The sequence below is a fragment of the Podarcis pityusensis genome, assembly GCF_964106645.2.
Source record: "Podarcis pityusensis genome assembly, chromosome: 14".
Lineage (NCBI taxonomy): Eukaryota > Metazoa > Chordata > Lepidosauria > Squamata > Lacertidae > Podarcis > Podarcis pityusensis.
Genome location: NC_138039.1, coordinates 8,894,637 through 8,920,604, shown reverse-complemented (window position 1 = coordinate 8,920,604; position 25,968 = coordinate 8,894,637). Strand labels below are relative to the sequence as shown.

The following is a 25,968-nucleotide window of genomic DNA, read 5'->3' as shown; positions in this document are numbered from 1 at the left end:
GTTTTAATCTAATTTTGTAAGCTATTATGGGGTGTTTTTTTAATTCTAAGGGGGGGGAGGGAATCTTTTAAATACAAATGAACATACAAAGTGTCAACATATTGCCTACATATCAGAGAGTGTGTAAATAAACAACCAGCAAGGCAAGAGACTTAACATTGTTTAGTTAGATGTATGTATTACCCAACACCCACCACAAATAAAAGGAAACAAACATCAGAACAAGCCTGTCACATGCACAAGGTCATCATGTGTGGTAACCAATTGACGGAAACCAGCCGTCATTTTGGGGTGCAAGGCAAAGAAAAACACACACAAAGGCAAATATTTCCATGGACGGAGGGTAAAAAGCTCCTTCCTCTCTCTCCTCCGATTTTATTATCCTTTGTTCTCTCCAGCCGCATGGCTGCATTCCAATGTCTCACGTTACCTACATCCGGTCAAGGCTTTTACCCACCCACAAACGATATAGGGTTACACTGCCCAGAGGGGGGGGGGACATAACTCCATATGAGGTCATGCATTCCAATACATTGTAAAGCTCAGAGTGCTGGTCAGCCGAGGTCAGCAAGGCACCAGGTGGCACTACAAGCCTTTACCATGACTTCCTGGCTCCCACATGCCCTCTTTCTTTATTTATTTAATCAGAGTCATATATGTCAGTACCAATACGGTTATATTGAGCGCGATAGGCGACTCATGTGAGACCGGAAGCGGGCCGCGGACTGGAGAACCATGCAGTACATACAGAAATTAAAGAAGGAATACATTGTATACAGCAACACAAAATAATGCAAATAACTACTATAATGATCACTAAAATCAATAAATGTCGAAGCCAACTTCCATCCGGAAGCCAAGAATATAAGAATTCTGATTCCAAGCTGCATGGTAGCTTCCTTTCTAGTTTATTAGCCATGCACTGGTGTCACTTCTATAGCACTGAAATTGGTCATTGTATGTTCCTGTAAGAGAACAAGAGCTATTAAACATGAATTTCAATGTATATTGACAGTTTGGATATATGCCCCATGATTCTTTCCCCTCCTTAATTTGAAAATAAATGGGTGCAGGCTCATGGAGGGTCAAGTGTACTGGGGGCCAAAAAGATTGCTTAGGGGATATAATATTTGTAAATTGAAAAGATCCATTGACAGGCACGCCATGAAGCATTATGCCTAAATGACTCGCAAAAGGGTGGCATGTGCATACATAACCAACATTTAGAAGCATGCAATAAACTGGTAAACATAATCATATCTTGTACAAAAATATTATTCCTCCATATCTTATGATAATTTTCTACCCTAAAAGTCTTATTCAACAATGCTGTTCTTATAGTTCGAGAGTGGCTGAGCCGTGGATGCTGCCAGCCAGAGTAGGATTCAGGCGACAGCTGCTTGCCAGCCGATAAGGTGAAATATGGTGGCTGCAACTGGATTGTGTCGTCTGCTTCTCTTCCTTGTATAATGATGCAGCAAAGGATGGCAAGGCAAATGGTTAGGAAGGCGCATCCGCGGTTAAAGACTCGCCATGGCCGCACGCATCGAGCTGGAACCCACAAAGGCTTGTCCTCGACGTCCACTGCCGCTTACCCTCGTCCCCACGTGATCAGCGGGACAGGTCCATGCCATGTGGGATCGGGCAAGCGTCGGTACACCACCAAGGGGCAGGGGAGTGCCTCCTCCTTCCTAAAATGCAATTAAGCGGGGGTATGGGTCCTAAGATGTGGACATAAAAATATGGTTAAGTACAAAAAGAACTTGGTGAACAGCCGAAGGGATATCTGCTGTTGGTATGCTTCGGCCGCCAAGCTGTTTAAGCAATAGTGTTTTGAACGTCAGGTGTGCTCTTTCCACCTGTGGAGTTAAAGGGTATGCCATGAGTTAATTTCACATTCCACAACATACAAAATTCTGAAAATGTTTTAGAGATATATGCTGGACCATTATCAGTTTTGATACGTGCAGGTTTACCCATGACTGAGAAACAGCGGATAGTGTGCTGAATGACATGCCAAACTGTTTCCCCCCTCATGGGCGTAGCCCATATGAATCCAGAGTGGGTGTCCACCATGAGGTGAACCTTGGAGAGTGGAGCCAACACAGGTGTGTGTGTGACATCCATCTGCCAACACGCCAATGCAGACGTGCCCCTAGGATTGACAGCATCAAAAGGAATGGCCAGCTGAGAAGCACATTGGGAAACTATATCCCTTGCTTGGGCCAAGGGAATAGAAAAATGCTTTGCCAATGCTTTCGCAGGAAGGTGAAAGGTGTTATGACCTAGTATAGGATCAGAAAAGAGAGAAAAGGTAGAAATGTTCTTCAGTGCTGCATCTGCTCTTGCATTGCCTCTGCTAAATACCCTGGGTGCGATGTGTGGGAGCGAAGATGTGCAACATAATAAAGGAACTCTCTGTGCTGAAGTAAGCTTGCAGGGAAAGAAACAAGGAAAACAAGTCAGAATCCAAGGAAGGAGTTATATAAGATATTGGTAAAATAGCAAAAAGGCGATATACATACTGAGTATCCACAATAAGATTGAAAGGTTGAGTAGGAAAGGATTGAAAGGCAAGAATCACAGCTGCTAGCTCAGCTCGCTGAGCGGAAGACTGTGGAGGGGTAAATAAGCATTTCCATTTTCCTCCCTCCTCCCATGTCACCACCCCCCTACTTTTCGTTCCATCCGTGAAGAGGGTTAGTGCAGAGGGGAGAGGTGTGAGAGACAAGGGGGTAGCCAAACCATAGGTGACCTGTGCCAGAAATGTCAAACGGTCATCCTTTGGAGGATTAAAAATGATGACACCTATAAAATCAGCCAAAGCAATTTGCACGGCAGCATTTGTGATCAATAAATGCTGCTGTTCAGTCTGTGAAAAAGGCAAATAAATCGATGCAACATCAAAACCGCTCAAAGCTATTGCTCGTGAACGTCCTTTGATAACAATGTCTGATGTGGATTCAATTACTGAATAAATGTTCTTCGGAGGGGTATGAGGTAAATGTAACCATTCTATAATGCAGATAGTCTTCTTCTTGTCCGTCTGAGCATATAAAATTCCTGTTGGCACAATGGTGTAGCAAATACTGCCAGATGCAGCTTGTGTGCAGCACCTCTAGGTGGCGCATGCGGAAAGGTTTCAATGCTTCACTCACAAAATGTTGACAAAGTGTAGGGGAGTTCCGCATGCCTTGAGGCAGGACAATCCACTGATATCGCTGGTTGGGCTGCGAATTGTGATATACTGGCAATGTAAAAGCAAACTGTTCCTTGTCTGCTGGAGCCAGTGGGATGAAGATGGTTCAATGTGGCCGAAAGTCAATTGTTCAGAAATAAGCTGTTCAGAAACAAGATGGTGCCATTGCTGCCGATTTTCCTTTTGGTGGAGGCCACCGTTCTACCCACACTGAGGTATCGGTGATCCTGGTTTGCCACGCTGGAAACGTTGTATCGGTGGCTACAGGCTGGTTTTTATTTTGCGCTGCCACCAGCAGATGAGCTGCTGTACCTACAGACTGACAAATGCGAAGCATGGCTGCTGTGTCTGTGGCAGGATTGTGTATTATCGGTTGTAACGCAACCTTACAATCCTCATTGGCATTTCCAAAGGCCAATTGTTTGATAATTATTTGTTTGGCTTCAGGATTTTCAATTTGGCTACTTACTGCTGTAATCAGCCTGTCCATAAAGGAAGAATATGATTCTCTTGCCTCTTGCCTGATTGAACTCCACCTTGACTGAATACTGGGTTCTGGGATTTTTCTCATTGCTTGTTTAGCAGCAAGAGCAGTATCCCTCAATAAGATCTGCAGCAGTGTGGCTTGTACTGAAGCCTGAGCGAAAGGCTCACACCCCATCATGGCATCCATGACGTCTGCAAGGGTAATATTTGGATTATTCCCTCTTGCTTGTTGCAGTAAAGCAGGAGCATAACCACGACAGGCGATTTCCCATTCATGAGCAAATAATACACCAGCTGATGGGGGTAAAACTGTACGTGCCAAAAGCTTGATGTCATCTGGCACCAACAGCTGGGCTAATGTGGCTTCCAAAAGCGCCTGTGTGAATAGTGCTTGAAGTCCATTTGTCCTGACTGACAATTGGAGCTCTTTCAAGATTTTAAAGTCAAAAGGTTGGTGCTGGGCTTGAGTTCCTGCTGGAGCACCAGCAGGGGGCACAATAACAGGGAATGCCAGGGTATCCTGAGATAAGGAACAGGCAAGGACTGCACGTTGAAAAGTGGTAGCTGGTCCTGCCTCTGAAAGATTTGGATTATTGCCAGCCAGACCACGGTATTTTTGCAGGATTGGGTCCTCTGGTGAGGAACTGCAGTCCGGAGGCTTGGGGTCTGGAGCTGCTGGCAGGGCAAGGATTGGGACAGATGGCAGAACAGCAGACTGAATTAAAGAAGCTGGAGGTTGTGCTGGCAATGCAGCCAGGGAGATATTTTTTGGTGATAAAGAACCCATGGCGTAATGAACCTTGCACCATGCATTTAAAATCCGAACACTTATGTTGGGGAGCTCATGAAAATGTTCACCAATCTTGTCCCAATGTTTTAATTCGCATGTTCCATTCAAAGGGAACCAGGGATAATGTTCATCAATGCACAGAATGAGCTGTATCAAATCACCCTCAGGAACTTCCAATTTGTTGGAGGAGAGGAGAAATTTTAAGTCTTTTAAAAAGTTCTGTTGGGGAGTAGTCAAAGAGCTGCCCATTTTTCAAAAATCAATATAATAGAAGGGATCGAACTCACCGGGATCTTTTTAAGATGATTAGCGCTTGCAATCCTTGCCGGACGTAGTGAGCCGATGATAAGCACTGCTTGGATCGAAAATCCTCTCACAGTTTCTTTTAAAATCCTCTTAGTCTGCCTCAGACTGTTTGCTTCAAGTTGCTTCTTTTTTCTCTTTTAAAAACCTCAGCCGTATCCTTTTATTCTTCCTCAGAGAGGGCACCACTTGTGGTAACCAATTGACGGAAACCAGCCGTCATTTTGGGGTGCAAGGCAAAGAAAAACACACACAAAGGCAAATATTTCCATGGACGGAGGGTAAAAAGCTCCTTCCTCTCTCTCCTCCGATTTTATTATCCTTTGTTCTCTCCAGCCGCATGGCTGCATTCCAATGTCTCACGTTACCTACATCCGGTCAAGGCTTTTACCCACCCACAAACGATATAGGGTTACACTGCCCAGAGGGGGGGGGGACATAACTCCATATGAGGTCATGCATTCCAATACATTGTAAAGCTCAGAGTGCTGGTCAGCCGAGGTCAGCAAGGCACCAGGTGGCACTACAAGCCTTTACCATGACTTCCTGGCTCCCACAATCATGGAGCGTGCACATACACACGCCTCTGTCTCACATGCAACATTATAATTACATTTAATGAAACATGCATCCTTGTCTCTATTTCCCATCTCCTCCCTCTTCATTGTGTCAAATTTTAAACTGGAAGGTTCTCATGGCACTGGCCTGTTGTTTGGTACTGAAGTAGAACTCGTTAACATTTCTCAATTTACCCTTGCTTCCACCTCCATCCCTGAACACTCATCTCCCCTGTAACTGTTTTTAGGTCAGTGAGATGCCCTCTCCTACGTTGTAAAGTGCTGTGAAAATGGATGGTAGAGTCAACCCATAGAAGTTAACAGGCCTAATCAACTTAGGTCCATTAATTTCAGTGGTCTGCTCTGCTCTGAGTAGGACTTAGCTGAATGCAATAGAATTATGTTCATTACATTACATTCCTATCCCAGCTTTCCTTCCAGGATCTGAAGACTGGATATATAGCTGGATCCTCTCCCTTTTTTCCCCCTTGCAACAACCTTGCAAGGTAGGTTAAGCTGAGTAAGACTGACTGATGAAGGTCGCCAAGTGAGGTTCATGACTGAATGAGGATTTGAACCACAGTCTCCCCAACACTTTAACCACTACACACGTGTGTGTGTGTATGTGTGTATATATATATATATATATATATATACATATATACAAACATGCAAATATATGTGTACATGCACGCATGCACACATACACACACACAATATGTGTTGTGTTCTCAATACAAAACAGTAAACTGTATTCTACTTTCCTTATTCAAAAAAAGTTACATACTAGAATCCAATGGGGGACATTCAGTGAAGCTAAACATTGGAAGATTTAGGGCAGACAAAAGTTAATTCTTCCTCACATGGTACATAAACTATGGAATTCTCTCCCACAAGATATGGTGATGGATGCCAACTAAGATGGTTTAAAAGAGGATTAGAGAAGGCTATCAGTCATGATAGCCATATAATCCCTCCAGTATCAGAGGTGGTGCACCTCTCCATGTTAGACACATTTTGCAGGTCCAATTGTGACCCTGTGGAGATCTCTGTATGCCAGGTTGGTGACTGACTGACCTCTCCATCTGGCTGGCCTTCCAGCTTTCTAAAGCAGGTAAGCAGAAGAGCTTATTTATTGCATTTAGATCCCACCTTTTCCTTTCATCCCCCTCCTCAGTTAATCCCTACAGCAACCCTGTGAGGTAGGTTAAGAGGCTGTGACTGATTCCAAGGTCACCCAGGTCATGACTGGGTGAGGATTTGAGCCTTGATCTCCCAAGTCCTACTCTAGCACCACATCGCTGGCTTCCTAGAGTACTTCTGCTATGTGGCAGCTCTATAAATTAAATAGGTAAATAAATATGAGGAAAGCAAAATGCTATGAAATATTTTTCAGGTTCTACTTGTGGGTTTCCCACAGGCCACTGGATGATGGGTCATTGATATGATGGGCACCTTTCCTTTAACATCATTCATATTAGTTTTGCCTCTGCAGAATACAGTACTGGCAATTGGACTGGCAACCTGTGCTGTGTTTAGCTGAATTGGCTGCTGGCGTTTTAATTTGCAACTGGCTATGATGCACTTTATGGCTAGATCTTGCCTATTGCTGGGTTGGTTTTATTGATTTATGGTTTTATTGAACTGTTGCATGGTTTCCTTTTAATTTGGCCTCCTTTACTGTCTACATCATCAAGAGAATTTGATTTTTAATCAGGCACCTCATAAACTTAATACAAATCATGTCACTCCAGTCAGTCAGTCCATCCATCCATAAGAACGTAAGAAGAGCCCGCTGGATCAGGCCAAAAGTGCATCTACTTCAGAACTCACAGTGGCCATCCAGATGCCCCTGGGAAGATAGTAGGAAGAACCTGAACACAACAGCACTCTCTCTATCTTCCCGGCAAGTGGCATTAAGGACTCGTCCGTACCTTGGTTTAATGTAGATTGTGCCTCCTTTAATTCCCACCCACCCCGTCCATGAGGCTTTCTCCTCCGGCAATGGCTGTCCCATACTTTCTCCTCCCAAAATCTGGAGATTCTCTATGCAGTTGATGGAGCTCTTCTATTGGATTAACAAAACATAGGGCAATCTCCAGATTTAGGGAGCAGAAATCGAGGGACAGCCATTGTTGGAGGAGAAAGCCTCATGGACAAGGGGGAATTAAAGGAGTCACTTTAGAGGTCTACAATGTGCATTATTGTCTTTGTCACCTTGCCAACAAAGGTCCGTATAGTTAAAGCCATGGTCTTCCCAGTAGTGGTGTATGGAAGTGAGAGCTGGACCATAAAGAAGGCTGATCGCCGAAGAATTGATGCTTTTGAATTATGGTGCTGGAGGAGACTCTTGAGAGTCCCATGGACTGCAAGAAGATCAAACGTATCCATTCTTAAGGAAATCAGCCCTGAGTGCTCACTGGAAGGACAGATCCTGAAGCTGAGGCTCCAATACTTTGGCCACCTCATGAGAAGAGAAGACTCCCTGGAAAAGACCTTGATGTTGGGAAAGATAGAGGGCACAAGGAGAAGGGGACGACAGAGGACGAGATGGTTGGACAGTGTTCTCAAAGCTACAAACATGAGTCTGACCAAACTGCGGGAGGCAGTGGAAGACAGGAGGGCCTGGAGTGCTCTGGTCCATGGGGTCACGAAGAGTCGGACACGACTAAACAACAACAACAATGTGCATTAAGCTGAGGTATGGATGGGCCCTGAGGGCAGGCAGATTGATCACCTTGTCCACCATGAATCTGGTTAATCCTCTTTCAAAGCATTCTAAGTTGGTGACTGCCACTGCCTCCTGTGGAAACGGGTTCCATAGTTAAACTATGTGCAATGTGAAAAAGTCCTTTGTTTATCTGCCTTGAATCTTCCATCATTCAACTCCACTGGATTTCCACAAGTTATAATGTGACTGGAGATCGAGAAAAACTGTTCTCTATCCACTATCTCCATGCCATGCATGATTTATACACCATCATCATATAGCCCTTCCTTACTCACTTTCCCCCAAGCTAAAAAAAGGAGCTCCCAATACAACTTTTTCCTTCAGCAGGCCTCTTCTACACCCATGGATAGTAGTAGCTAGAGCTCAGCCACTCAGTCATGAAGCTCAAGCCCAGCCTCACCTACCTCACAAGCTTGTTGTTGTGAGGATAAAATTAAGAGGGGAGAAAAGACCTTATGTACTCCACCTTCAGCTCCTTGGAGAAAAAGGTGGGAATAATGCAATACATATTTACCAATATTAAACATAACACATACAGTATATACTAGCACTGACACATATTTATGTACATGCTATCTGAATGGATTCATTATCTGCTATTTTTAAAATCTTTTATATCTAATTTTGTATCTGTAGAAGCCAAATGAATGCTTTAAATCCTATTTGTATTCCAGAGGTTTATCTTTGCCTTATTGGACCACTGGTGCTTTTACATGTAAGAATTTGTGCTGATATTGTTAATGGTCACTGGCTATAAATACTAATAAAAGGTGACTACATACGCATTGCACATTACTCTCCCTCGTTACTTCCTGAAGTGTCCTCTCTCTCTCTCTCTCTTAAAGCCTCTCTCTCTCACACAAAAATATTTATACGGAAAGATATACAAGACCACTGGGTGCGACTTTGGGGGCCAGTCACCACATACACCACCTTGAGGTCATTGGGAGAAACGGGATATGAAATGCAATAAATAAACCAATACATAAACACGCACACAGGTCCTGCCGTCTGAATACAATGTGCTGTCAGAGAATTGCTCCTTAGGTGAGCGTTTGCATAACTGATTCCTATGTGGAAATTTCCAACAAGTTCCCGACCAACACAACCTTGACTTCAAAAGGATCAGGGTGTGTGGAACCCAGGGAAACCAAAGAAGAAGAAGAGGAAAAGCAGGCAAGTGAAAAAAACGCTCCTCCACTTGTCTGATCTCCCTCCCTGGCCAACCGGCTGCCAGAAAAGTGAACACAAAACAGTGAGGTTCACTTATAAGGCTGCTCATGGAATCGCAGAATCCTAGAGTGGAAAGGGGACCCTCCGGGGGTCATCTCACTGTATAATCTGTGTAATCTCACTGTATACAAATTGTACAAGTGACAGTAAAGTACTTCAATTTCAATCTAGCCCGCCTCACCCCCCCCCCCTGCATTGCAGGAACCTTGCTTGTGCACACCATAAGTGCTGGATTTACATACAGTATAAGCTAAACAAGCTATGGCTTAGGGCCCCAAGGGCCCCCAAAAAATTTAAAGGGGGGAAAAACTGGATGTACATTTCCAAACTATAAGTTAAAAAACAAATAGAATAAAATCTACATACAGCAACAGTGTTGTGTAGGCTCCTATTTGTTATGTGCAAATGGCTTGAGATACCTATTAGGTCCTTATATTAGCATAGGGCAAATATTCAACACAAAAACCAGCGGCACTTTGTTGTTGACAAAGGACAGCTGGACATAAAAAGGGCCCCATTACCTTCAGTCGCTTAGGGCCTCACCAAACCTAAATCCGGCCCTGCACGCAGTCCAGACACCTGAATTCTGGGACTAACTCCTGGCGTTCGTATAAACGAGGAGCTTTTGGGGAGGGGGCGTATAGTGGGTCCCGCGTGACAGGAGCCCCAGAGGCAGTTGGGAGGCGAGTGGGGGAGGGGCGTCCACCTGAGCCCACCTGCCTGGAGGCCCCTCCCCCCCGGCATATGAGTCCCTCACAGCCTCCTCCCGCCCCGAACACTCACTTGAGGTGGTCGAGCGAGTGGATGTTCCGCGAGGCCTTGCCGTGCCCGCCGCCTCCCCAGCTGCGCGACCGCCCGAACATCCTGAGGGGAGAAAAACGGACGGAGGGAAGGGAGGGAGGGCCGCGCTCGGACACACTCTCTCGCTCTCAGCTCGCTCTCTCTCGCTCGCTACCGCCTCACGGCCTCGGCTGCCGCCGCCGCCGCCTCATCCTCCTTCTCGGCCGCCGCCATCCTCTTCCTCCTCCTCCTCTTCCTCTCAGGCGGAAGGAGTCCCAGCGCCTTCCCCGCCCCCACGCCCGCGCGCGCACCCTCGGACATTCCGCCCCGGCGGAGGCGACGGCACAGACCCGGCAGCGGAGCCGCGGCGCGGGGCACGCCGGGAAAAGTAGTTTTCCTCGGCCTGCAGCTGCTCTGGCCAAGGCATACGTAGAAGTAGAGCCAGGGGACTGCGAGTCCCAGCGTGCCCCGCGCGGAGGTGGGAGGTGGGAACCCGGAAGTGGGAGGGGCGAGGAAGGTTGCGTCCCCGGCGCAGGGCAGGGGGCGGGTCTTTGTGACCTGCGCGAGGGGCGGGGCCTTCAAGGCAGGTGAGGGAGGGGCGGAGGAGGGTTCTTCCCCCCTAGGAAATGAATTGTTAGCGGTGCGGATCTTTGGAAATAATTCGGAATTAATTCGGAAAGCAATGCAGTGGTTTCGTTTGGAATGATTCGCAATTGGTAGTGCAAGAATAACCTTATTTGCTGTGATTTGGAGGGAGACGCTTAATCGTTGGGCAAAAGATTCCTGCATAGCAAGGACTAGATCAGGCATAGGCAAACTCGGCCTCCAGATGTTTTTTTTTTTTTTAAATAATTTTTATTAAAGTTTTAAACAACAAAGAAAGAGAAAAAAACATACGCAATAGATATAACAACAACACACACAAAAACAACAACACAAAAAAACCAAAAAACATAACAATTAAAAACAATATCTCTTTTCCATTTCCATTTTTAAGTTACTTGTTTTCTGGACTTCCTCATACCTCCCTCTTTTGTATTCCAAACCAAATTGTTTGTCCAGCAGTTTCTTTTCCACTTTTTTAATCCCAATCTTTAGTTTGATAAAAAATTAAAATAATAACTTCAACTTCTTTAAACTTCTTTAAACCTGATCCTTGGTCTTAGTATTAATATCAAGTTTCCATTTCTTTAAACATCTTTAATCTTAATCTTTAATCTTAGTCTATCATTAACTTTAACCTGTACAGCTGGAAACCACTTGTTTTCAGTCCTACATCCCTCTAACATTCCTTAATTTTGCAGTGTTTCTGAAGATAGTCTTTGAATTTCTTCCAATCTTCCTCCATCGACTCTTCTCCCTGGTCACGGATTCTACCAGTCATTTCCGCCAATTCCATATAGTCCATAAGTTTCATCTGCCATTCCTCCAGCGTGGGAAGTTCTTGTGTCTTCCAATACTTTGCGATGAGTATTCTTGCTGCTGTTGTTGCATACATAAAGAAAGTTCTATCCTTCTTTACCACCATTTGGCCGACTATGCCCAGGAGAAAGGCCTCTGGTTTCTTAGGGAAGGTATACTTAAATACCTTTTTTAATTCATTATATATCATTTCCCAGAAAGCCTTAATCTTTGGGCACGTCCACCAAAGGTGGAAAAATGTACCTTCAGTTTCTTTACATTTCCAACATTTGTTATCGGGCAAGTGATAGATTTTTGCAAGCTTGACTGGGGTTATGTACCACCGGTATATCATTTTCATAATATTCTCTCTTAAGGCATTACACGCCGTAAATTTCATACCTGTGGTCCATAACTGTTCCCAGTCACCAAACATAATATTATGTCCAACGTCCTGTGCCCATTTAATCATAGCCGATTTTACCGTTTCATCCTGAGTATTCCATTTCAGCAGCAAGTTGTACATTCTTGACAAATTCTTAGTTTTGGGTTCCAACAATTCTGTTTCTAATTTGGATCTTTCCACCTGGAAGCCAATTTTCCTGTCCAATTTAAATACCTCCATTATCTGATAATAATGAAGCCAGTATCGCACTTTGTTTTTTAGTTTTTCAAAACTCTGCAATTTCAGTCTATCTCCGTCTTGTTCCAGAATTTCCCAATATTTCGGCCATTTGACCTCCATATTGACCTTTTTCAAGGCTTTCGCTTCCATTGGTGACAGCCTGGATCCAGATGTTTTGAGACTACAATTCCCATCATCCCATCATTATTATTTATTTGGGCACCACCTTGAGGGGTTGGCATCTGTCTCTTGAGCACCTGGGGGTGAAGTCAAACTGCTGCATTAGTAGTGGTCTCCCTGGGATACATGCCCTGGGCAGAGTGTGCATGGAGGATCTGGGCCGCCCAGACGACAAGACTCTCCTCTCCGTCGACAGGAAAGGAAAACAAGACGTTTGGCACCAGCTTGGCTGCAGGAGTTGCTGGAAGGAGGCGCACAAGGCGCCATCCAACTGTCTTAGGGACCCCACTGGATTTGTGTAGGGTTTACTTCTGAGCCTTTTCTTCTCCTGAAGATGTCCCGCGAGACAGCAGAGGTATAGGATCAGAATTGTCCTTCTCCTAGATGGGTTGCCTTCCCAGGCCGACAAGCCCCATCTGCCCCTCACTTCCTTCTACAGCAGAAGGTGCAAAATGACATACCGTATTTTTTGCTCTATAAGACCCACTTTTTCCCTCCTAAAAAGGGGAAATGTGTGTGTGCGTCTTATGGAGCAAATGCAGGCTGCACATCTATCCCAGAGGCCAGAACAGCAAGAGGGATTGCTGCTTTCACTGCGCAGCGATCCCTCTTGCTGTTCTGCCTTCTGAGATTCAGAATTCCCCCCCCCCCTTGTTTTCCTCCTTCAAAAACTAGGTCCGTCTTGTGGTCTGGTGCGTCTTATAGAGTGAAAAATACGGTATATTAGCCATTACATTTTCTTTTTAAAGAAAGGCGATGACACTTTTCCTTTTCCTGACCCTGCTCCAGGACTTTTAAATCAGGAAGGGTTTACTGATTGATTTAACAAAATTTATATACCGTTTGACTTTAAGAAATCCTCCAAGTGGTTTGCAAAAGATGGTTGATGTGCACACACAATACATTTAAAGCACACTGTATCCCCACACACAAAATTAAAATAATATCCTGGGCCCTGTGGTTTGTGAAGGGTCCTGGGCCTTGCAGCCACGTGAGGGATAAACTACAGTTCCCAGGATTCTTGAGGGGGACTATATATAATTTGCATTCCACCTTTTGCCTCCAGGGAGCTCAAGGCAGCACACATGGTTCTCTCCCATCCTTCTCATTTAATTCCCACAACAATCCTGCAATGTAGGTTAGACCGAGAGACAGCTGGAGACCCCATTCACCTTCCCAGATATTGCTGGACTCCAGCTCCCATCAGCCCCAGCCACGCCTGAATAGCTCAGTCCACAGAGCATGAGACTCTTAATCTCTCAGGGTTGTGGGTTCAAGCCCCATTGGGAGAAAAATTCCTGCTTTTCAGGAGTTTGGACGAGATGACCCTCTGGGTCCCTTCCAACTTTGTGATTCTATGATTATGGCCAAATTTGTTGGAGGCTGATGGGAGCTGAAGTCTAGCAACACCTGGGAAGGATAGCAGGAGGCCCTCAGCTCTGCTTTAAATCTTCAACAGCAGCCTGTCACAGAAACCTTAAAGCAGGGGAGGACTTTGCTGCCTTAATAACTACTGTTAACAGTGTGGTTTAGTGGTTAGAGGGTTGGACTAGGATCTGGGAGACCAGGCTTCAAATCCCCACTCAACCATGAAGCTCCCTGGGTGACCTTGGGCCAGTCACTCACTCTCAGCCTAGAGAGCCACAAGCAAATACCAACCAGACACTCAAAAAGTTAAGCAAGAAGACATCTTTCCCATCGCTTTATCTCCACACTGGGAAATGCTGGGGATAGGAACAGTGCCGGATTTAGGTTTGATAAGGCCCTAAGCTACTGAAGGTAATGGGGCCCTTTATATGTCCAGCTGTCCTTTGTCAACAACAAATTGTCGCAGTTTTTTTGTGTTGAATATATGCTATATGGTAATTTATGGACCTAATAGGTATCTGGTCCATGGGGTCACAAAGAGTCGGACACGACTAAACGATTAAGCAACGACAACAAATAGGTCTCTAAAGCCATTTGCACATGTTGCCATGCAACCCGTCCATGCGGAATGTAGGCACCCTATATACAGAAATGAGCAAACCAGTGATATTTTAGGGAGCAGGCAGGGCCCATTATTTACATCACAGGAGCCTATACATACAACCTGTATGCGGGTTTTCTTTTATTTGTTTTTTATCTTATATTTTGGAAATGTACATCCAGTTGTTGTTTTTTCCTGTAATTTTTTTTTGGGGGGGGGGGCCAAGAGGATATAGCTTCTCGCTTGTTTAGCTTATACATAAATCTGGCACTATCATAGGAAAGCAATCCATAAATGATTTAAGTAAACAAACCCAGGTCCTGTCAAGGGAAGCAAGGAATCAGCAATCAGCAATGGAAGTCAGTCCCGGCGAGCGCAATGTGAGGAAGCGCACAATTGATCCGGGATTGCTCAATCGGCCAAGTATGAGACTCTGGGATCTCCGGGTTGTGGGTTCGAGTCCCAGGTTGGGCAAAAGATACCTGCATTGCAGAGGGCTGGACTACATGACTCTGGGGGTCCCTTCCAATTCTACCCTTCTGTCCAGGCGCCTACCTAACAGGACTGGCCGCAACCCACTGGGAACCCCACCTCCTCCAAGCTCTCCCCCCCACCCCGCGGCTGTCACTCACCCTCCCCGGCGCCAGCCAATCCGCGCTCGGGAGAGGCGGGCCCCTGGCACTTGCGGGGAACAGCTGCTTCTGCTACGCGGAGGGAAGTGATGCGTCTGAGGAGTGTGGATGCAGAAAGAGAGGAAGGAGGGGGGGAGTCCCTTGGAAGAAAAGGGGGGCTGCGCTGAGCGGGGAGGAGCAGCGAGCCCCTTCCATTAAAAAACGGGGCGGGAGCGAGCTTTTGCTTCTTTGAAGACCGGAGGAGCGGGGGTGGGGTGGGGGGGCTGGAAGAGGCGCCTCTGCAAAGCCTTTCCCCTCTTGCGGCGCATCTGAGGCCTGAAAAGTGAGGGGGGGGGGAAGCCAGTTGCATGGAGGGGGGCTGCAGGGCGAAGTTGCTCGCTTGCACCGCCCGCTTCTGGATGTAGAGATTTGCAGAGGCTGGAAAGGAGAAGGAGGGCGCGCTGGCATGGGGGGTGGGCTGAGGACAGCAAGGGCATCGCTGGGGGGCGCCCTCTTCCGTTTGCAGACTGCTGCAAGGAGGGGTGGGTAGGCAGGTAGGTAGGCAGGCAGGCAGGCGAAGGCGCTGGGCTCTCTGATTCCTGGAGATCTCCTCTGGCTGCTCCTGCTGCTGCCCTCCCCCAGTCTCCAGCCTCCGCTGGGCCCGGGCCTCCTCCACGCTGGATGCCCTCTGCCGCCTGCACCCAGCTGGAGCCGTGGGCCCCCCATGCGCCGCCCCCGCTGCCGCCCTCTATGTTCTACGTGGGCTTGTTCTTCGTCAACCTGCTGATTCTCTACTACGCTTTCCTGCTGGAGTACATCGCCCTCAACGTCGGCATCGTCTTCCTGCCCGAGGACATGGACCAGGCCCTGGTGGATCTCGGGGTGGTCTCCGACCCGGCTCTGGGACTCTACGAGCTGGACAGCGAGGTGGAAGTGCTGGACGGCTACTGGGAATAACTCGGGCCCCCTCCCCGAAAGAGCAACTGGCACGGGCTGGGAAGAGGAGCGTCGCTGCATCCAGATGTGGGCACAGCTGGACGGACCCTTTGTAGACTGCGATGGGGGCACAGGGACAGCCCAGCTGGGAAGGTGCCAGGAAGCTCTCTGCCCCGCCTGCCCCAGTCGTGGGTTTTCTGCTTGAGCTGGAAAGACTGGGGAGAGGGCCACCGACTTTTGGGGGTGCCATGCTAAAGGCGGGCAAGACAGCGACGAGGCAGGAAGAGGGAGCCAGAGTTGGCACGGATGGACAGGGTCCCTTCGGGGCACTGAAGTAAGTGGCCTTTTACGGTTTGATCCAGCTGTGCAGTGGGGAAGAAGTTGCACGTTGGAAAGGTCTGGGGGTTGGGGTATGATCCTATATCAGAGTTCTGCCAAGCTGGCGCCCTCCAGGTTTTGTACTACGACTCCCAACAACAGGTGCGTTGGCTGGGGTGTGTGTGATGGGAGTTGTAGTTCGCAACGCCTGTTGGGCAGAGGCTCTTGTACATATTGGCATGTCTCTATGACGATCCAAGCGGTTGCTTTTATCTACCTTCCCCTTTCCCCGTTGGCAGAGCAGGTTCAAAACGCGCCCAGGTAGAAGGGACTGCTAGGTGCTCCCCCCAAACGGCAGTGGAACACAGAAAGGGTAAGATTGTCGGTCCATCTAGCTCAGTATTGTCGACACGGACTGGCAGCGGCGCTCCACATCGACTGGGCTGCCAGCCCTATCCCTAGATACAAAGTAAGAAGCCTCGTGGTGCAATGAGTCCCTGTGTCTGGCTGTTAACTAGGAGGTTGGTGGTTCAAGCCCACCCTGGGATGGTTGTGGGCAGGATTCCCTTCCAACTCTACGATTCTACAGAATCCCATTCCTCGTGATTCGGTATAAAAGGCTGCCTTATACAGAGTCAGATTGAGGTCAGTATTGTCTACACTGGCTGGCTGTAGCGTTCCAGGGTTGTAGAGTGGGGACAATCCCTGGATTGAACCTGCGACCTTCTGTCTAACACATGTTTAGCACTGAGCACTCTCCGCTATGTGATGCCTCTAATCTGACATGAACACCAGCCATGAAAATGCAATGAAACCCCCCCCCCCAACAAGGCTGCTTGCGCAGTTTCACTCATTCCTAACCCACCCATAAGATGGGGCTGGGGCACCCATTTCTGCAAAACCCCGTCTCCTCCCAACACATTCGGCAAGGGTATTTTGTGTGCATAGTGCAGATCCGCACCATGCATTTCGCACATCCTTAAAAAGTGTGTGGCTTTCTCCCAAAGAATTCTGGGATCTGTAGTTCGTTAAGGTTTCTGGGGACATGTAGCTTTGGTGTGGTGAAACTACGGTTTCCAGGATTCTCTAGGGGGAAGTCATGTTTACCTGAACGAAAAAGCTTTCAGCAGGTGCCAAGAGTGCGGTGAAGGTGCCTGCCTGCCCTCAATAGGCAGGGAGTTCCAAAGTGTGATTTCTTTTTTTCTTCAAATTTTTTTATTGATTTCCACAAAATTATAGACGCACAAACATACAAGCAAACAAACATAAATCATAACCTTATTAAAACTAATCTTATTAACATTAAGTGACTTCCCCTAGTTGAATTTCAGTGCAAATCATTTTAACAGTTTTCCAAATCAAAATTCTTATAAACTTAACTTAATCACTTAACACCTTTCTTACCAATTCAGCATTAAACATATTAATTCATCACATTACATATTTAAATCCTAAGCCTATCTGGTATTTGCAAGCTTTTTCCAATTAATTTATCTTAGCATATTTAACTAAATAGTCATTAAATTTCGTCCATTCTTCCTGATACTCCTCCTCCTCTTGGTCGCGGACTCTTCCGGTCAGGTCTGCTAGCTCCGAAAAATCCATCGTCTTCATCTGACATTCTACCAAAGTTGGTACTCAAAGTGTGATTTCTTGCAAATGCCGAATGAGTATTATGCAGAGAGAGTGGATGGGGCCTGAGCATAGCTGTCAACTTACAGATTTGAAAATAAGGGACCAGCAGCCTCGAAAATAAGGGATCAGCAGCCAAAATAAGGGATCAACAATTACTTTGATAAAATACATATTTTGTTGCATGCAAATTGCTTTAGATACCTATTAGGTCCATAAATTACCATATAGCATATATTCAACACACAAAAAACAGCAACAATTTGTTGTTGACAAAGGACAGCTGGACATAGAAAGGGCCCCATTACCTTCAGTAGCTTATTTAAGGGACATCATCAATAAGGGACAGCAGTGGGACATGGCTCTGGGATAAGGGACTGTCCCGCCAAATAAGGGACGCTTGACAGCTATGGGCCTGAGACCTTCATGCAAAGCAGATGCTCTGAGCTGTGGCCCTGGCACAGACGACATGGTGGCTGGGCTTTATGGGAGTTGTAGTCCAGAGGGTGCCATGTCGAGAGAGGCAAGGTTAAACTCAGATTGAAGTAAAAGACCAAACACCTTGGATCTGATCTTATACACCTGCCAGATGTTTCTATCTAGTCAAGGCAAAAGGAGTTCTGTTTTCTCTCTCCCTTTGCTACCCAGCTGGCTCATATGAGTTGCACTTGACTCCGGGTAGCAGTTTCAGATGGCGTGAAAAATTTACCTTACCCTCAGGCCGGCACTGTTAGTTGCTCAGTATCTGCTCCCTCAGCTGAAATGGACGTAGTTTTAGCACGGTGCTTGCTATTTATTCATTTAGTAACTGCAATTAAGCCCCATATCTTAAGCACCTGCACCAACCAGATCTACAAGGTAGACCTCTGTTGCTCCCATTTCACAGACGGGAAGACCGAGTGCTGCTAAAGCACATCCTAAGCAGCTGCAGCAGATCAAAGCAAGGTGGTGCTGGTGGGATAATGCAAGTCAGGACCCAGAAGGGACTTCTTGCCTGAGTACCTGCTTTCATTGCCTTTTTGGGGGAGGGTTGCTCTCTGTTAACCCTCCCAACCTCCTCGCTTGCCGTCCCTCAGCTCCCTCACCCTTCCCTTTAAACTTGAGTTATATTATCGCATTTCTTGGTATCTCTCCAGAATATGAAGAGAGGAGCCATTTAAAATGTCAGCGAAAGCAGTTTAAGCCATAAACGAATGAGGTTCAGATCTCCCTTCCATATGTAGCTATCAGCATCATGATATATGGTATATTTTTAAGCACACTGATTTGTATTGAGCGTTGTCGTGAACATGTAACCAGGAAACGGAGTTCTCTGGATCCGGATCAGAAAGAAAACCACACTGGCTGTCACTTCAGTTATTTGGCCCAGAGGCCAGATCCTGACCATCCTCCCCACCACCACCACATTGACGCAGGGGACAATTACAAAGGGGTGCCTATTGGCTGGTTGGGGTTTATATGAAACCTCTTTGAAGTGGATGCAAGTCATGTTTGCAAAGGAACCTTTCCCTCTCTGCAGACCAGCAAAGGTGCCTGCAAAACCATTGGTGCTGCCCGTGAGCTTGGCTTGGCAAACCTGGGCTAACCCCCTCATTGCCCCTGCAATGGACACTCCTCAAGTCCATTAAACTGGCTGGGATGTTGTCCTTGAACTGGGAAGATGCTTGCCTGCCTGGATAGAGGCTTGAAGATGCCTCTGAGTGTTGTGTGGCTGGAATGTAGCAGAGGCAAAAGTTACACCTGTTGCTCCGCCCATTATTTGCCTCTGGCCCCGCCCACCACTTGCATGGGTGCCCGCCCCCAACAAAGGTAACACCAAAGGGGAGAAAGGGTTAACTTGCCAATACAATGCCCCTCTGTACTGTATATTTCATCCTTTCTCAACCTGTGGGTCCCCAGATGTTGTTGAACTACAACTCCCATCACCCCTAGCTAGCAAGGCCAGAGCTCAGGGATGATGGGAGTTGTAGTCCAACAACATCTGGGGACCCACAGGTTGAGAACCGCTGGTTTAAAGCAGCACCATACCAATGGAAACAGTCATGGCTTCCCCTAAAGAACCCTGGGAACTATAGTTCAAGAGCTGTGAGTTGCTGGGAGGCCTCTATTCCATGCCACTGCAGTTCTCAGAGTGGTTTCCCAGTCGCTTTCCTCCCCCCAGGGAGCTCTGGGAATGGGAGCTCCGTGAGAGTCCTAACGACTTTCAGCACCCTTCAGTGGCAATCTGTCCATTTTGCCTCAGGCAGCAAAATGTCCTGAGACGGCCCTGTCAAGCCATATCGGTGGTGTAGCATGGGTTGCCAGAGCCCAGGGCAAGGAACTTATTATGCCTCCTTGCGGCACTGCTGCTGCTGCCGGACAAAGCTGCAGAGCAGCAGTGGGACATGTGTGTGCATCTCCTCAGGCTGGGGCGCTGCCACCGCTGTGAGCCTTGCCCTCTGCCTGCCTCCACCACCAGTGGGGGACGCAAGGGCCTACCCCAGTGGTGGCCAAACTTGGCCCTCCAGCTGTTTATGGACTACAACTCCCATCATCCCTAGCTAACAGGGCCAGTGGTCAGGGATGATGGGAATTGTAGTCCCAAAACAGCTGGAGGGCCGAGTTTGGCCACCACTGGCCTATCCTCCCCACTTCTTGCTCAGTGTGCTGCTTCGGTGAGGCGGGCGGAAAGGGGAGCACCTCCAGTCGGGGCAGCAGCTGCAGAGGCTCCCCCCTAAAAATGGTTGCACCCAGCGCGATCATCTTGGTAGCCTCCCCCCCCCCCATGCTGCGTCTCTGGCACCTTTAAACTACAGTTCCCAGGATTCACTGGGAGAAGCAATGCTTAATTAAAGTGGTAAGATACTGCTTTGAATGTGTAATGTAGATGGGTCACAAACTTGCCCCCTTCCTCAGATGGTTTGCCTAGGTCTGAACTCAGGGCCGGATTTAGGCATAGCTGTCAACATTTCCCTTTTTTTAAGGGAAATTCCCTTATTCCGAATAGGATTCCTCGCAAGAAAAGGGAAAAGTTGACAGCTATGGATTTGGTAGGTTTGATGAGGCCCTAAGCTACCGAAGGCAATGGGGCCCTTTATATGTCCAGCTGTCCTTTGTCCATAACAAGTTGTCTCTAGTTTTTGTGTTGAATATATGCTATATGGTAATTTACAAACCTAATAGGTATCTAAAGCCATTTACATGTTAACATGTATTTTATCCAAGTAAGTGTTACAACCAGTCCATGCAGAATGTAGGCACCCTATACATAAAGGTAAAGGTAAAGGGACCCCTGGCCATTAGGTCCAGTCGTGACCAACTCTGGAGTTGCGGCGCTCATCTCGCTTTACTGGCTGAGGGAGCATGTAGCCAGCATGACTAAGCCGCTTCTGGCGAACCAGAGCAGCGCACGGAAACGCCGTTTACCTTCCTGCCAGAGCGGTACCTATTTATTTACTTGCAGTTTGATGTGCTTTCGAACTGCTAGGTTGGCAGGAGCAGGGCCCGAGCAACGGGAACTCACCCTGTCACGGGGATTCAAACCGCTGACCTTCTGATCGGCAAGTCCTAGGCTCTGTGATTTAACCCACAGCGCCACCCTATACATAGAAATGAGCAAACCAGTGATATTTTAGGGAGCAGGCTAGCAGGTGGGGCCCATTACTTACATCATAGGAACCTACAAACACAAAACACTGTTGCTGTATGCAGGTTTTATTTTATTTGTTTTTTTTATCTTATATTTAGGAAATGTACATCCAGGTTTTTTTTCCCTTTAATTTTTTTTGGGGGGCCCCAAGAGAGTGGGGCCCTAAGCTATAGCTTGTTTAGCTTATACATAAATCTGGCACTGTCTGAACTGCACAACGCTGTGCTCCCGGTGTGGGGTGAGTCTGGGAGCTGACCATCACGTTTCCTCCATCAGAGCATTTGGTTCCTCTTCACAGGTCCCCCAAAGCACCCCCTCCCTTTGTCCTGAGTCGCAAAGTGCACTTTTGGCCATTTGAGCCGAAATACCGTTAATGCACTGACTTTGCAGAAAGATGGTGGCCAGACGGAAAGCATTAAAAGGAATCTGTCGATGCCCAAAGATGTGGCAATTGTTGCAATGCAGGGTATATAAAAAGCAGAAGGCTTTGGCTTGGCACTGCCTGCGCCTCGGGAATCCATCAATGTCATACAGATTTAGCAAGCGCAGGAGATGATCCGGTTTCAAAACAGAAGATGTTATTGACCACTCAGCTTCCAGGAAAGCTGGGTAAAACGGTTTATGGGTTCCTACAGTAGGAACGGCAGAATAGGAAAATAATAATACCTGCTTGCATTAGGTAAAGATAAAGGGACCCCTGACCATTAGGTCCAGTCTCGGACAACTCTGGGGTTGCGGGGCTCATCTCACAACTGGCTGAGGGAGCCGGCGTACAGCTTCCGGGTCATGTGGCCAGCATGACTAAGCTGCTTCTGGCGAACCAGAGCAGCGCATGGAAACACTGTTTACCTTCCTGCCGGAGTGGTACCTATTTATCTACTTGCACTTTGACGTGCTTTCGAACTGCTAGGTTGGCAGGAGCAGGGACTGAGCAACGGGAGCTCACCCCGTCGTGGGGATTCGAACCCCCAACCTTCTGATCGGCAAGTCCTAGGCTCTGTGGTTTAACCCACAGCGCCACCCGCGTCCCTCCTGCTTGCATTACCTGTGATAATTGGCATCAGCCTTGGGGAAGGGTTGTAGCTCAGTGGGTAGGACACCTGCTTTGCATGCAGAAGGTCCCAGGTTTGATCCTCAGTATCTCCAAATAGGGTGTGGAGAAAGAGTCCTGTCTGAAAATCTGGAGAGGTGCTACCAGTCAGTTCTGGGATAGTTGGACCCATTGTCTGACTCGATAAAGGAGAGTTTCCTAACTTCCTATTTCAACCTTTTTTCCAGAACCATGCAGGATCAGGGCGTGTTGAATAGCTTAACTTTCAAATTCAAAAAATGAGGGGTGCTAAGAAGTTGTAACATGACTTGGGATTCAAAAGATGATTTGGTTAAATTAATATAATTTAGTTTTTCTTGTTAAGTAAAATGTGTGTAAAACTGCATAGAACTCAATACAAATGGTAGATGATGATGATGATGATGATGATGATGATACCTGGCATTTCCAGAAGGTAAAATTAATAATAATAATAATAATAATAATAATAATAATAATAATAATAATAATAATGTGGGTATTTTGTGGGGGGGGTATTGGGTTGGTGTTTTTATTTTTACTAGGCATTTTATGGTTTTATATCTTGATTTTATTCTGTGAACCACCCTGAGACCCCCCTGGGTATAGGGTGGTATATAAATTCAATCAATCAATCAATCAATCAATCAATCAATAATTAAATTTCTTTGGTTTTCCAAAAGCAGTTTATGTGCTTCTTACACCAAGCTAAGTATTGTCCAGTCACAAAAATAATAGCAGGTCTGAATTCCTCACACCCAAAAACTTGTTTTTAAGGCCCCTCATTGCAGAAATGTGCAAACATTTACGTTTCAGACCCTAAAATGGCATGCCCTGGTTTTTGTAGGATCTTGCTTTATCTGGGGAACGGCCATAACTCTGGGGTGTGGAACATCTGCTTCAGATGAAGGAGGTCCCAGGTTCAAACTCCAGCATCAGGGAGGGACCCCTGCCTGATACCCTGCCAGTCAGTGTAGGTAACACTAGGAGCTACTCAGAGGGTAGGACCTGAACCCATGGCTTCAAGTCACAAGAAAGGAGATTCCAACTAAACATCAGGGTGAACTTTCGGACAGTAAGAGCTGTTTGACGGTGGAACGGACTCCCTCATGACTCTCCTTCCTTGGGGGTCGGATGACTATCTGTCAAGGATGCTTGAGTTGAGATTCCTTCGTTGCACGGGGTTGGACTAGATGACCCTCAGGGTCCCTTCCAACCCCACAATTCTCTACTCTGACTCAGTATAAGGCAGCTTCTTTTACTCCTAAGAGACAAACGTATTTTAGGAAAGTAAGAAGAGCCCGACTCAATTGGAGCTAAGGCTTTCTAATTCAGCACCCTGTTTTCAGTCTCCAACCAGATGCCTGTCTTAGTAAAGGTAAAGGTAAAGGGACCCCTGACCAGTCATGGACAACTTGGGTTGAGGCACTCATCTCGCTGTACTGGCCGAGGGAGGCAGCGTCCAGCTTCCGGGTCATGTGGCCAGCATGACTAAGCCGCTTCTGGCGAACCAGAGCAGCGCACGGAAACGTCGTTTACCTTCCCACCAGAGCGGTACCTATTTATCTACTTGCACTGGCGTGCTTTCGAACTGCTAGGTTGGCAGGAGCAGGGACCGAGCAACGGGAGCTCACTCCGTCGCGGGGATTCGAACCGCCGACCTTCTGATCGGCAAGTCCTAGGCTCTGTGGTTTAACCCACAGCGCCACCCGCGTCCCTGCCTGTGTTAGTAGTCTCCATTAATTCCAATAGGTCTACTCTGAATGGGACTGACATTGAGATGCAACCCATCGGGCTTTGAGCATTGTGAAAGAGGGGGAGAAATCACTTTCTGTTTCCTGCTTAATTTCATCCTGCTCTGTCCTCTCCCTGGGCGTGCTTTTCTCTTGTGTAACGTTTACTTTTCCTTTTTTTGAAATCCAGATTTGCACACGTTTTCTGCACATGTGAAAAAGAAGCTGGGAGCACCAGATTACGGGGCAAGACGGCACGGTCGTGAACTTGCATCTCTGCGAGAGGAAACGGCTTCCAGAGCAACGTGGGCTTCCTAACAGCCTGGCTGAGGATGTCCTCAGTATTTGCTTGTTTTTCAGGGATTTGCCATGATTCTGCAGGAAACTGATTATGCACAGCTATCAGAATTTGCTTAGAGATTCCAGAAGGGCTTCCAAGTCACGGGAAACACTGCCGGGTCATTTTTAACGGTGAGCCGGGCTGCCAATCACACGTCACAAACTTCCAGGGAACGGAGAAGTCGATGCCGATATGTTGAGCTAGGTGGTACTGTCAGGATAAGAAGCTGAGAGCAGGTATGTGGTGAGAGGGGGACCAGATATTGCTGAACCACAAATCCTATCAGCCCCAGCAAGCACGGCCAAAGCCCAGGGATGATGGGAGCTGCAGTTCAGCAAAATCTGGAGGGCCAAAGATTTTCCGCACGCCTGCTAAAGTGGTTGATGGAGCAGGATGGGGCATGGTTTTACATGGTGGGGGAGACTTACAATTATCCAGATGTTGCTGAACTACAACTCCCACCACCCCTGGGCGTCAACCATGCTTGCTGGGGGCTGATGGGAGTTGGCACTGAACCACATCTGGAAGGCTCCCAATCCCTGTTTTTTTAAGGGGTGCTGGAAAAACCGTCATGAGATCTCAAGAAGTATTGCAAGAGAGCACTGGCACATTTTTGCACCGTCTGCACACAGTTAGAGGGTTGGTTTTGGCCGTCCCCACAACCTTGCATGCGGTCCTGGGCCCAGTTTGCACCGACCGGTCTCACGAGGGTAGCCACCTTCGGTTCAGGACCTGGTGCATTCCTTGTGCATCACCAGTACAACTCTGCAATGCACGTGAATGGTTGCTTTAAAAAATCTCTGCCATGTCGAAGTTTGTCTGTGTATGGAAAGTTTGCGTGTCGTTAAAGGAGCCTTCTCCCTGACATGTTAGATTTCTGCAAGCAAGGAAGAGTTTGATGTGGGAACACTTGCATCCGGAGTTGTTACTAGCCCACAGGGACTGCAATTTGCACCCTTCCTAAAATGTGCAGGATCTGATCTGCCATCATCATAGCCTCCCAGCCGACAATCTGCATTTGCTGTTGATGAGCTATAGAACAGGTCACACTTTTCTGAAAGGGGAAAAAAACCCCAGCCTAATCCCATTAAGCTTCAGGAACTCATTTCATAACCCTCAAAACGTCGCCTTTTAAAGAATAAAAAAATGAAGAGAATTGCAGGGAGTCGGTGCGTCTGCCACACAGTGTTACGGGAAAGAATTGCTTTTGTAAGTATTTTTGTAATTTTGGGAAAGGAAGGGGGTCTTGTTAATTCCCACGTTATTTTGCCTAGTGTTGAAATGCAGTTCTTATGTTTAAAAAAATAATAATGTAAAAAGCAATATATTGATAACCAGCCTCTTTCAAATACACAAGTATGCAGGTCAACTGATCGAGAGTGTTGCTCATTCATTTATCTGTGAAGCGGTTTCAGTTCCCATGTCTTCTTGCGGTTATCTTGTGTCA

General features: G+C 47.1%; 2 protein-coding genes across 6 annotated transcripts in view; one reads left to right on the top strand and one right to left on the bottom strand.

Annotated features, from left to right (window-relative positions):
• CLEC16A (C-type lectin domain containing 16A) overlaps positions 1 to 10,423 on the bottom strand; it is a 96,439-nt gene extending 86,016 nt beyond the window's left edge. For 2 of the 5 annotated variants that reach the window (XM_080980967.1, XM_080980966.1), the window contains exon 1: positions 10,083 to 10,423. In XM_080980967.1, the coding sequence (XP_080837093.1) occupies positions 10,083 to 10,162 (80 nt within the window). In that variant the 5' untranslated portion in view covers positions 10,163 to 10,423. The remainder of the gene's footprint in view (positions 1 to 10,082) is intronic. The other 3 variants (XR_013979426.1, XM_080980964.1, XM_080980965.1) reach the window with 3 other exon arrangements.
• Positions 10,424 to 14,933: 4,510 nt separating this feature from the next.
• DEXI (Dexi homolog) lies at positions 14,934 to 25,894 on the top strand. The gene is made up of 2 exons (XM_080981320.1): positions 14,934 to 16,135; positions 24,372 to 25,894. Exon 1 carries the CDS (start codon positions 15,547 to 15,549, stop codon positions 15,820 to 15,822), a length of 276 nt encoding a protein of 91 aa, XP_080837446.1. The 5' UTR covers positions 14,934 to 15,546; the 3' UTR covers positions 15,823 to 16,135; positions 24,372 to 25,894.
• Positions 25,895 to 25,968: the final 74 nt, after the last annotated feature.